We start from the raw sequence: 11897 nt of genomic DNA, 5'->3' as shown, positions 1-11897 counted from the left end.
CTCTCTGTTGTGCATAAAATTCAACATTGTTCGAGCTAGTCCACTATCTCTATTAATTTGAAGAATTTTTCTTCCAATTTCTCAATCTTTCTCTTTATCTTCACAGGGGAAAACTTGAGAGTATTTTCAATTTCTAAACGGTTTTGACAACATTCAAACAAAACCAATTTAACTCCTGTCACTTGCTACCAATCTTTACAAAATTCAATATTCTTCTATCAGTTTCCTCAACCTTTTCTATTTGGGAATCTCTTTTAATGGAAAAGCTTAAAAATTTCTCAATAAAATGTTTAGTTCTGCATTTCTAAAGGCTTAGTTCTTCTTATTATTATTTTTTCAAATTTTCTCTCTCTTTCCTTACTCCCTAACTTAAGTGCCATTGTCCCCAATGGCATGACTAGATTGTTACAAAGGGACTTGGGCTAAAGGAAATAGTCAAGAGGGTTTTTCCCAAGGGGTTCAAGTTCTACCAACTGGTCTCGAATCAAGAAAACACAATCTCTAATCCTAAAAGCAAAAGCAACTGAAAACTACATTGGATTTCCTCCCAAGCAACACTAAGTTTAACATCTTCACCCAGACGCATTCGCTCATTTCTCACATCTACACTTCCAGACTCTCTTTCTTCTTTACACAGATAGGGCTCAAATTGGGCTGGGTGTGGCGGGGTTGGGTGTGGTCAATCATTTTATCGAACATCTGCAAGTCAAAATCCTCTTTCCTCCTTCCTTCTTCCTACTTCCTACTCCTTTACAACCCTATTTCTTCCTCCTTTCCCTCATTATTCCCAACCCAAAATAGCCCTATTTCTTCCTCCCTCGGTTTCTTTTCTTTTTTGTTGGGGTTTGATGGTCTACTGTCTATTCACGTGGAAAATTACTTCCTCCCTCCTTCCTCCTATCCTCCCTCCTCCCTACTCCTTATTCAGGGATGTCGATATCCACAATAACAGCTTTTGGCCATCACCTCTTTGTCTACAAGTCAAAAGGGCATTTCCGACCATTGAAGGGTGCTTTTGTATTATGTAGGATTAAATCCAACACGTGAAGTCATGTGTAAATGGTATGTGATGGAGAGTTGATAGGAAGGGAAGCGTACGACAATTGTCGGGAACAATAGGGGTACTTTAAGACAATAGTGAAACATTAGGGGTAGAGTTAGTCAAATTCTTAAACCTTAGGAATAGTTTAAGAAATGTGCCCTATTAAAAATATATGTGAAGTGGATTCAGATTAAATCAAAATCTGATTCTAAGACTAATGGACTTCAAATCCAATGAGAGATACCCAAATCCATTGGATTTCAAATCAGATTCGGATTTTGATTTTCATTAATAAGAGCAGATTTGGATGTTACCGAATCTGATCTGATTACAACCCTACTACTGACTTACCACCAAGTACAAAGAGACAGCGCATAGCAATGTGCCACATCACCCATAACATTCAAACTTAACGGTAGCCCTTTAAATCCTGTTAATTCATTTATTTGTTTTACTATTAGCAGGAACCCCGTGAAATGCATAGGAAATCCCAATTTCCAATATAATGGCAAAAGAAATTAAAAGCAAATGTAAGCCTTTACCTCAAGAAAAAAATAATGGAAGAAATCACAAATTAATGCAAGTCAACAATTGTGTATTTTAAATTCCAAAGTTATTATTTTTTTTTTTGTTATTTATGATTTTTATTATGTACTTTTTAGTATTTATAAAGTTATTTTTAGTAATTATTATTTTTATTATTTATTAGTTTATACATAATAATTTTTATTTTTATTTTTTATGTAAATAATATTTTTTATGATTTATTATTTCTAAATAATCTTTGTATTACTTATTTTAGTAATAATTTTTTATTATTTAAACTATATTATTTATTACTTATAATTTAAATAGGCAAAAAAGGGACTATCATTTTGGCTCTATACAAAAATTTGTGAGATGAGGTTGATTAATAAATGATTATCCCCAAGTAAAAAGAACTTTGTGACAATTCCAATTGAACCATTATCATTTTTGTTATTTTTATATGGATTGCAAATGGATTTAATGCATAGAAGCCAAGGATTGCAAAAGGAGTGTGTGGAAGCCAAGGATCTATTTTTAACCAGATGAAGTTAAAAATAGATAATTTACTAGACATGTTTGAAAAATTAAAAATAAATAATTTACTAGACATGTTTGATAAAAACCCTGGTGTATGTCTTAGTTTTTTCATTGAAAATTCTAATAAAGCCATTCTTAAATCTCTCTCCCTCTTCAATGGTCAATGATTGCAATTTCTCCCTTTTGACCCTCTCTAATAAAACATGGACATAAATTAGATAGACCAGATGAAGTTAAGTGCCAACCTAAAACATGGATTTTTTTGTGAAACCAAACCAATGTCAAAACCCAAATTTGCCAAATCCAAACCTAACCGAATTTCTGTTCAACCCATGCATTTGAATGGATTTGCTTGCTAGTTATTTGCTAATGTGAGCTTGAGTACATACTGCAAGAACAAAAGCCAGAGGATAATATCACCATGTTCTATTACTGATTATTGATTGAAATTAACCTTTTAAAATCTTGGCCATATAATATGCACCAGGCCGCTAGCAGACCAACCAAGAGGTGGTCGACCAGACGTAAGAGGCCATTAACAAATGTTGTATAACAAGAACTTGCTGGATACAAATGAGATTATATCCCACCTTCGGAAGCATTTTGAAAGATGAATGAAATTTTTGAAAGCTTATACAAGTGGTTCTCTCTCTCAAGAAAAACCCTAGGCTTCGGATAGAAGCACGTCATTCGAATACCCAAAATACCCAAAATAGGAATCCTTGCACTGTTGTGCTTGTTTAATTCATGCAGCTCGCAACAAGCTGGGTAGAAGGGAACAAGAAGAAAACAAAATGAGCACAGGGGAAAGTCAGGAGAAGCTTATAGGACTCCCATATATTTGGTAGTCCGTCCGTTTCATGCTTGTTGGATTGCTTGAGGCGAGCGCCGAGGGAGAGCACCAATATGTCAACAACGATGACGATAGTAGCAGTGTAGGCTTTACACTTTACTCGGCATAACACAGATATACATAAGGTTAACCCCCTTTGGTGTCCGACGTAAGAAGCCCCATCTGTTCTGTGAGCTGATCCATATGCTGAGCTTTGTCCCATCCATTTTCCTGTCCAGAATGACCATCTTTTTCCTTGGAAGCACCTTCCGGCGTGCTTGAGTCAATCTCTTCTGTGTCCCCTGACATTGGGCTTGCCGTGAGGAATTGTTCCCAGAATGCATCATTTATACCCGGAAGCTTGGAACCATCAATAAAAATATCCAAATCTGGATCAGGAGAGAACTTGTCCGTTTCTATTGGCATTGTTGTATCAAGCCCCACAGACAATGGATCCATGTAGACCCCATTACCTGTTTCAGTACCCACATAATTCCCTGGAATGTCAACAGCACTAGGCTCTGAAATCATTCCCTGTATTTGTGGGATAACCATGTCTGGCTGGCATGAGGCAATAGACCCCTCCTCCACTCCAGACATCACACTCATATCTGCAAACTGCGTTGATGTAACCATATCTGTTACCAGACTCGAAGAAGATTGAATCTCGGTTATGGCAGCTGAGGGACGAATCCCTGTAAACTCTGATGCTGCAGGCAAAAATGATTGCCCAGATGTTGGTGGTACCTCTGAAAGTGTCACTCCTGAGATTCTACTTGAAGAGCTGCCACTGTCCAATGCATTAGATGGTGAAGGAACATTGTCAATCAAGAAACTATCAGGATTTCCATTTGAAGATTCTAGCATGGGAGATGAATCAAATTTCAAAATCTGCCTTAACATTGCTTTTGCTGCTTCATTCATCAATGGCTGGTACTTGATGATCTGTCCATCAGGAGCTGCAGCATGTTCACCCTCAGAGTTGACTTCCTGTTTGGGGAGTCTCCTTTTCTTATTGACCCCAGAAATGCATCGGTTGCTATCATTCTGCTGCTGTACCAGCTGTGCAAGAAATCCAGGGCTCTGCACGGCCTTTGCCAGAAATGACATCATCTGCTGCTGCCTCTGCTCCATTCCCTGAAGCCGTTGCCCCATGGTCTGCAACTGGTGATCAGTTGCTTGTTGCTGCTGCCTCAACCTAACCAGTTCCTGCATAAGCACATTCTTGTCCCTTTTAAGTCTCTCAACCTCTTCCTCAAGGCCAAACTTTCCCACCTCAACACATGCCCCGACTGAAGAATTCTGTCCTTGAGGTTGTTGTTGATGATGTATATGGGAGGGTTTTCGCCTATTAATAGTTTTCAACAAGTGTTTATGACCTCTCAAAAACCCCTCGTTTGCAAATTCCCAGCGGTCGGGATCAACTTTCCTGAAACCCTGCTTAGAATGCAAGTGTCAATTAGAATCAATTGGAAAAGAAAATGAGACATGCAACCCATCCAAAATCAAATAGAAAGCAGAAAACCCACACAAGGATGCATAAATGATGGCAGAAGGGGGGTCCTATAATTTTCAGATTGTTCTAAGGTGAAGGAAGGTAATTTGGATGATATCTTGATGAAGAACAGAGCATAAACATGGAGAGCAAGCAGGCAGTTTACTGTCTGCCAGAGAATAAGGAAATCAAGAAGAAAGAGAAAACTCTTGCCATTAGAACAGACAGAAGAGAGATAGATCACTGAGAAGAAATAAGAGAGAGAGAGAGAGAGAGAGAGATGACCACAGAAAGAACAGAGCATAAATATGGAAAGACAGACAGAAGAGAGATAGATCACTGAGAAGAAATGAGAGAGAGAGAGAGAGAGGACCACAGAAAGAACTAACTAAGCCAAACTTTATTCTTCAATTAATCTTCTCGTTTTCAACTACAATAACTCTATTTATAGACCCAAATTAATCTATAACTCTATTACAGTAATAGAATACATCTCCTGAGACATGCACTCACGAGAGGGGGGGGGGGGGTTGAGAGAGAGAACCACAGAAAGAATTAACTAAGCCAAACTTTATTCTTCAAACACTCTTCTAATTTTCAACTACAATAACTCTATTTATAGACCCGAGTTAATCTATAACTCCATTACAGTAATAGAACACATCTCCTGAGACATGCACTCATAGGGGAGAGAGAGAGAGAGATGACCACAGAAAGAATTAACTAAGCCAAACTTTATTCTTCAAATATTCTTCTAATTTTCAACTACAATAACTCTATTTATAGACCCAACTTGATCTATAACTCCATTACAGTAATAGAACACATCTCCTGAGGCATGCACTCGCAGAGAGAGAGAGGGAGAGAGAGAGGTAATGATTAAAGCAATATGAACTATCTTCTGAGCTCCAGTACCAGGAAAAGAGCATGGTTTAAAATGTCCCTAATTTCCCTAATATATCCACGACATATTTCCATTTCCATGGGTAGCAACACAATTTTACTGGAACCGACATTTCCCCAATGAACACTACCAACACTATGTGGAGTGCAAGAGATAGTTTCCACATACTTCCATTTCCACTTCCATGGGTAACAACATGAAACTTTACTAGAATTGCATATTCCCCATTGAACACTACCAATACTATGTGGAGTACAAGAGATAGTATTATAACATAATTTGGTAACAATATTGTAGGTATGTGAAGTAGAAAGTTATTGTCCACCTAACTTATATGATTACCACTTTGAGCTAACTCAATATTCATTTCAGATGTAAAGTTAAATATTAGTTTTTGTTTGTGTAATAGATTATTTGGTTAATCTATTACAACCATTTACATTTTCTATGAGTTCAAATTTTGCTTTAACTCATTCTATCATGAGGCTCCGAATCTTAAGGTTTATAGGGCAACTTTATAATATATTCTTTTATCTATAACCTTGGTTTCTTATCTTTGTTTAATGATTTAGAATAAGATAATAATTTAAAAAGGTGTGCCTATGCTTCTTTTATCATTTCATAAACTAACATTCTATATTTTGCACATTTTACAATGTTTCCTCCATATCTATAATTTTTACAATATTTCCAACATGTTTCTTATATTTGGATGACCGACATTTCCACCGACATCGACATTTCAAACCTTGGAAAAGAGTGACATTTGACACAAAGAGTACCTTCCTTTCTTCTTGCACATTGGTTGTTTTTCATCATCCAAGTGATACTGGCTGTTTTTGGTTTCTGAACATCAATGAAAATGGGAAATTATTGGAATGTATTTAAAAGATATTTTATAAAATATCTTGAGAACCTTCTTGCTTATTTTCTGAGAAACTAAACACAACACCTTTTCATGTAGTCATCCCAACACCTTGTACTCTCCTATATCATCCTTTTTCGTCTCATGAATAAAAATTGTGTCTTTGTTCAAAACATAATGGTGACAATAGGGCAGAAATGGTTGAGAAATTCATATACCCATGACCTACCAACCACTGCCCATCTCCACACAAAAGCCCAGAAAGATGATGATCATCATATCCAAGCCTTATCCCAAGTATATGGGGCCAGCTACATGAATCCTTTTCAACCATTCCATTCTGTTTAATGCCATACCCATTCTTAAATTATGGACACTTAAATAATTTCTCAGACACTATTTCGATCCATGTCCTTTTTTTGGTCTACCCATAGCCCTTCCAGCTCCTTTAACGAGAGAGAGAGAGAGAGAGAGAGAGAGAGAGAGGGCCTCAAAATGTTAACAGGATGCTTATAGGATCCAAGATGTACACAAGATGATACTTCATGGAAACATTCTAAGCCATTCAGGATCTGATGGCTGAAATGATAACGCAGTTGTCCAACAAACTGTAACTATTGATAAATAAATAAATAAATAAATTATATTTTTGCCATTTATCTTTCTCAATTTTTATGTTCTTGCAAAACCCAGTATTTTCAAATCAAATCCAAATCAATAAAATAAAAATTATCAATAGGAATAAAAAAGAAAGGATCCATAAGATCTAGGAATGATCACAGGCCAGGCCTCCAGGGATAGGCCCAGGCTGAGGTTGGGCTTTTATAGGTTAATAATAACCTTTATGGCTGCCTAGGCCTGATAACATATGTCAAGGCCCAGGCTGGGCACCAGGGTTGGACTTTTATAGGTTAATAATAACCTTTATGGCTGCCCAGGCTGATAACATATGATAATAATATACATATATACCATTTTATATAAATATTTATATGTATATACCATAACTTCCAAGCCAGACAGGGCTGAGTGGGCAGATTTGCTTGGCAGCCTTGGCCCATCCCAAATCCACATTAGGTGTGAGCTTGATGTAGGGCCAGGCAATGCGGCCCAGGCAGAGATGATCAACCCTAATACTATCGAATTTCACACACTGGAGTATCCACTTTCATCTAATTCTTGAACAGACTTGCAGTAATCTTCAAGAAAGTAGGCATAGAGTTCTAACCAAGGTTTAAAGTATCAATATGCTCAATACTCAAAAGTTGAGTATCAAGCGTGTAATCTGATCAATGCTCATTACTTTTTTTCACTTTGTCTGACAGTTTGTAGATAGGTACTTAAAAGTAATAATTATTGGTTGAAACTTTTAAACACACCTAACTCTCAATATCACATGTATTGGTTGTGTTGAAAATCAATATATATGAACAATATCATACAATACACACCGATACTATGCAATACTTTGAGCCTAGGTTCTAACATAACCTACAAAGAATATTTTGATACTTCATCATGGTCATCCACTAAGACAGGCCATAGTGATAGACAAAAAAAGGGAAGAAGAGGAAGAAGGACAATAAATCTTTGTCCTTTTCTATGCGCTATCATGCTTGAATTTTAAACTGCAGCTGTTTCTGATGATTTGGGTGTTGTCCAGTGGTATTTCACGTTTCAGTCTTTTTTTTTTTTTTTAATTTCTCCATCTGTATTTAAGCAAATTAGCTGCTAAAATTTTGCTTGAAAATTCAGCTATGTTTCTTTATTACTCTTTATCTTCCCTTCATTCAGTTCAACCACCAAAACATGTTAGAATAACAGATCTAGAATCGTTCATTTTTAGACTTTGTATTGTTATTTTTATTCAATTATCTTCTACTACGCCAGATGTAAAGGATGACTGAATCGTCAAATAAGTTGTCAGTCTCTTTAATTTATTATTTTTGTCACAAAAATATGGGTTCCTACTTCCTACCTCAGATTTTGTTGAGGAATGATTTTAATCTTGCTGAAAGCCAAGGCACAGTGAGGAGAATTTCAAATTGCAGAAAAAGTTGAATCTTCTTAAATTTTTTTATTTAATATTTTTTTGTAATTTTTGTTGGTAATTTCCTGTGTTTTTAATACATTTTCCTGTAATTTAAAATTTCTGTTATGTTTCTACAATTTCTATTATTTTTTTCATTCGCCACATTTGTTTATAAATTTTGTTATATTTTCTTGTAATTTTTAATACTTTTTTTCTTTTTTTTTGTATTTTAATAATTTAAAAATCAATGGGCTGGGTGGGTTGGGTTGGGCAAGGTGGGTTTGGGCTCAACCCGACCCATTTATTTTTCTCTTAATGGGCATTAGCGGGTTGGTAGGTTGAACGGGTTGGGTTAAAGCTCAACCCAAACCCACCCAATTGCCACCCCTAAGTCTCTAACAGCAGGGTGGCTAGCTGAGGCTATCTACTTACAAAGCAAATTATGTATTCTCTTTTTTTATCATTAATAAATTTCCTTAACGTTACTGATCAAAAAAATATGGCCATGAACATGGAGACTGGACAAAAAGACCATTAAGTGGGTTGTTCCGCTGTTCCTAATTCTTGGTTTAAAAAGGCTCCTATCATAAGCATTTTCTTATGTATGCCAGCACAGAACTTTGGAACTATAGTGCACACAAGTTCCATTGGAAAAACAATACAAGTTCTTATACATATGGGAGTCAAGATGTCGTTATCTTGTAAGTTTGTTTTCCTCTTCTGAGAAAAGTTAAAATGTCCATCATAGGCAGATCAATCGACTCCTACAAAAAGTATCCTTCATCATTTAGATGGCTCTACTAAATAAACATTCAGAATACTAACCATCTGACCAATATACAAGAACCAGCAATTTGTACAAAACATGTTAATTTGTTGATCACCAACTTCTCCTATTCCCCACTGAGTTCATTCTTTTAGTTTTTTACCCTGGAGACCAAAAGGAATGCTTGACAGATATTTTCAGGGATAGAAATTAATAGAACAAAGAAAGACCTAACTAACTGTGCTGTCCTTAGTAGTGGTACTCTGCATCAGAATATCTTCATGCTAATACAACATCCTGCAGGGCCAAGTGGTTTAGTGCAGTTGGCACAATTAGACCAAAGCACTTTTTGACCTGAAATTTATATTTATATAGTTCATCCTTTTGAAATGTTACATAAATGATAAAAAAAAATATGAATACAGGAAGGATGAGCATGGCACATGAATCAACTCCTAAGCTCAACATGGATGAGTTCTACAGCAACATATGCAGAATTCAATGCTAATCTGCACCATCCATGAGCTAAATTTACTGTTAAGTGAATCACAGTTCAGAAATGGGACAATTCCTGATAAATATTTTCCATGCGAAAGCTCTCTTCTGGAAGTCAAATTAATTCTTATCTGGACCATAACTGGATCATAGCAAGCCATCATCTAAAATGATCAGGTTCCTGAAACAATGGTTGGTACTAAGCCTAGAAGCAAGCCTGCTGGACCAACAGCCTTAATAATGAACATGTGTGTTTGGCATCATACATAGAAAAAGCTCACTCTGCTTAGGCATAAACTGATAGCCAAAGTAAGCTCCTGAATGTAGTTAACTGCCAAGGCCTGCCAATCATTTTGACAACCTTAGTAGATAGTGAAATGCAAGGATTTCTGGATAGAACATATACAATTAAATAGTAGAATATATATACCAGAAAATAATTTCACAGTGAACAACTTTCAATGACTAAAGCACATATAAATATTGGACCGCAGACCCTTAGGGTCTAGAATAAGCTAAGCTTGAATTATCATATTGGGGAGTATCATTACTTAAAAGTGTAAATAGGAAAAAAAATGTGTCCCTGAAGTGTATGTATAGCAGAAGAGAATGAAATTCAACAAAGATTAATGAATATGAAGACTTAAGGCACAAAATAAGAACTCATGTGCATCTAACAGTAAATAATATAGATCCATGATCCAGAAGCAATGGCAACAGATATAAGCCTAAGGAATCTCTGCAGCTTGGATTTAGTAGTTCTAGTTGTAACTTGGCAGGAATACGAGATTGAATGAGAAAACCACGCATAAAATGTTAACTTAACCATGGCCAGCCGCTAGTTCAATTAAGAAAACCCCCCAGTGGTTTACGTTTCAAAGGTTCAGTTCCAAAGTTCGGCTGAGCACAAACCGCTGAGGTACTGACAAAATCTCATTGGTAATGACAACAGATAATGGAAGAATCATCCAGTCCGCTTAGCTCACGTATGTAAGCAGCAAGACTTCATTACACAGGCGGCTTCGTATAAAATAAATAACCCTAGACCTAGGGCTATTTCTAAATTGTGAAAATTTATCATGCTTCACATTGAGAACAGAAAATAAACGGCACAAGATATGTAAGAATCTAGAATTTTTTGCTGGTATCCCTCTATCCCACTGGGACTCTAAAAATTCTTACAGTAATAACGAGAAAGCATACCAGGCATTTTATTGACGAACCAGAAAATATATATATATATATATATATATATATATATATATATATATATATATATATATATATATATATATATATATCTAAGAGGGAAATGCATACGTATGTATTTAACTGTCTGACAAAGCTGGAGAAGTTGTTGTGCTTGAAATACTTAGGCAAAAGATCCCTTGCAAACTCCGGCGGATTCCAGACTACGAAGCTGTTGTTACTAGGGCTCCAAGACACGATCGAATTCGTCGAAGGATCATCGACCATGTCATAGGTCTTGCTCAAGAACGGCGGCGGAGCATTCGCGTTAGGTGCGGAGCTCGAGCTTGCAATCGTGGTTGTGCTCTGAACTCCATCCATTGTTCGCCGAGAGTTCAAACCACGACAAGCATCGATACGATTAATTAACAAGTCGAGAAGAGAATCCAAAGCTTCAGAGGCAACTTCACTTTACATAGTATAGAGGTTTAACAGAGACGAAATGGCGTCATTACTGCTACAACTGTCGAAGGAGAAGCTAAGATAGGGGAATTATATTCGAGTCATTGAAGGCGAATTGAAGGTTGTTGATCGCAATCGGAAAAAAGCATCTCCGATGGCAAATGGAATAAGGCAGAAACCCTAAATTACAGGCGGAACGCCGTTGTACGGTCACTGCCTGAACGAATGAGCTAAGGAAGAGGTAGAGATGAATGGGTTTTTAATGGTGGAAGAGAGCCGGGAGACGACGGAAGAAAAGGACACTAACCGGTCTGCTTGAGAAATCGCTAGTGTGACGGCGTCGGGTCGGGGAATTTTTTGCTGCATTTTATACAATTACTCTTTTATCCCTCCACTTATTCTTGGCAAGGCAACACGTATGGGTTATGTATTGGACCCTCCAGTATCATACTGTGGAAGTGGAAGTAGTGGAACATCCCCAGGGGATTAGCCATCAAGCAAACGGTTTGGATTGATAAAAGAACTGGTCCACGTGTACAATCAACAGCTCCCGTTGCTATCAAGCTTATTATGATATCACACTGCATATAAAGCCAAATAAAAAAAAAATTGCGAGGAGGGGATCTCATGCAAGAAAAATATTATGTATGTACTCTAAAAATAGGGCATCTAGCTATACATTGGCAACATCTTCTGATCTTCCTCAATTTCACATACATACACAGAAGATATTCTGAATGTGTGGATGGAT

At 36.7% G+C, this 11897-nt stretch overlaps 1 protein-coding gene across 3 annotated transcripts; it reads right to left on the bottom strand.

The window, feature by feature from the left end:
- Window positions 1–2513: 2513 nt before the first annotated feature.
- HSF3 (heat shock factor 3) lies at window positions 2514–11534 on the bottom strand. Of its 3 annotated transcripts, none has more exons than XM_088962999.1 (3): window positions 10817–11488; window positions 9763–9837; window positions 2514–4376 (listed from the first exon to the last, which is right to left on the bottom strand). In XM_088962999.1, exons 1-3 carry the CDS (start codon window positions 11063–11065, stop codon window positions 3087–3089), a joined length of 1614 nt encoding a protein of 537 aa, XP_088819125.1. In that variant the 5' UTR covers window positions 11066–11488; the 3' UTR covers window positions 2514–3086. The 3 variants fall into 3 exon arrangements, with proteins under 3 accessions (XP_088819125.1, XP_088819126.1, XP_088819127.1); XM_088963000.1 differs by having other exon boundaries at window positions 9778–9837; window positions 10817–11487; XM_088963001.1 differs by lacking the exon at window positions 9763–9837 and having other exon boundaries at window positions 10817–11534.
- Window positions 11535–11897: the final 363 nt, after the last annotated feature.

This window comes from Nelumbo lutea, chromosome 1 (genome assembly GCF_056320005.1).
Source record: "Nelumbo lutea isolate HS-2025 chromosome 1, American lotus-T2T, whole genome shotgun sequence".
NCBI lineage: Eukaryota > Viridiplantae > Streptophyta > Magnoliopsida > Proteales > Nelumbonaceae > Nelumbo > Nelumbo lutea.
This window is presented reverse-complemented; position numbering and strand designations above follow the sequence as displayed.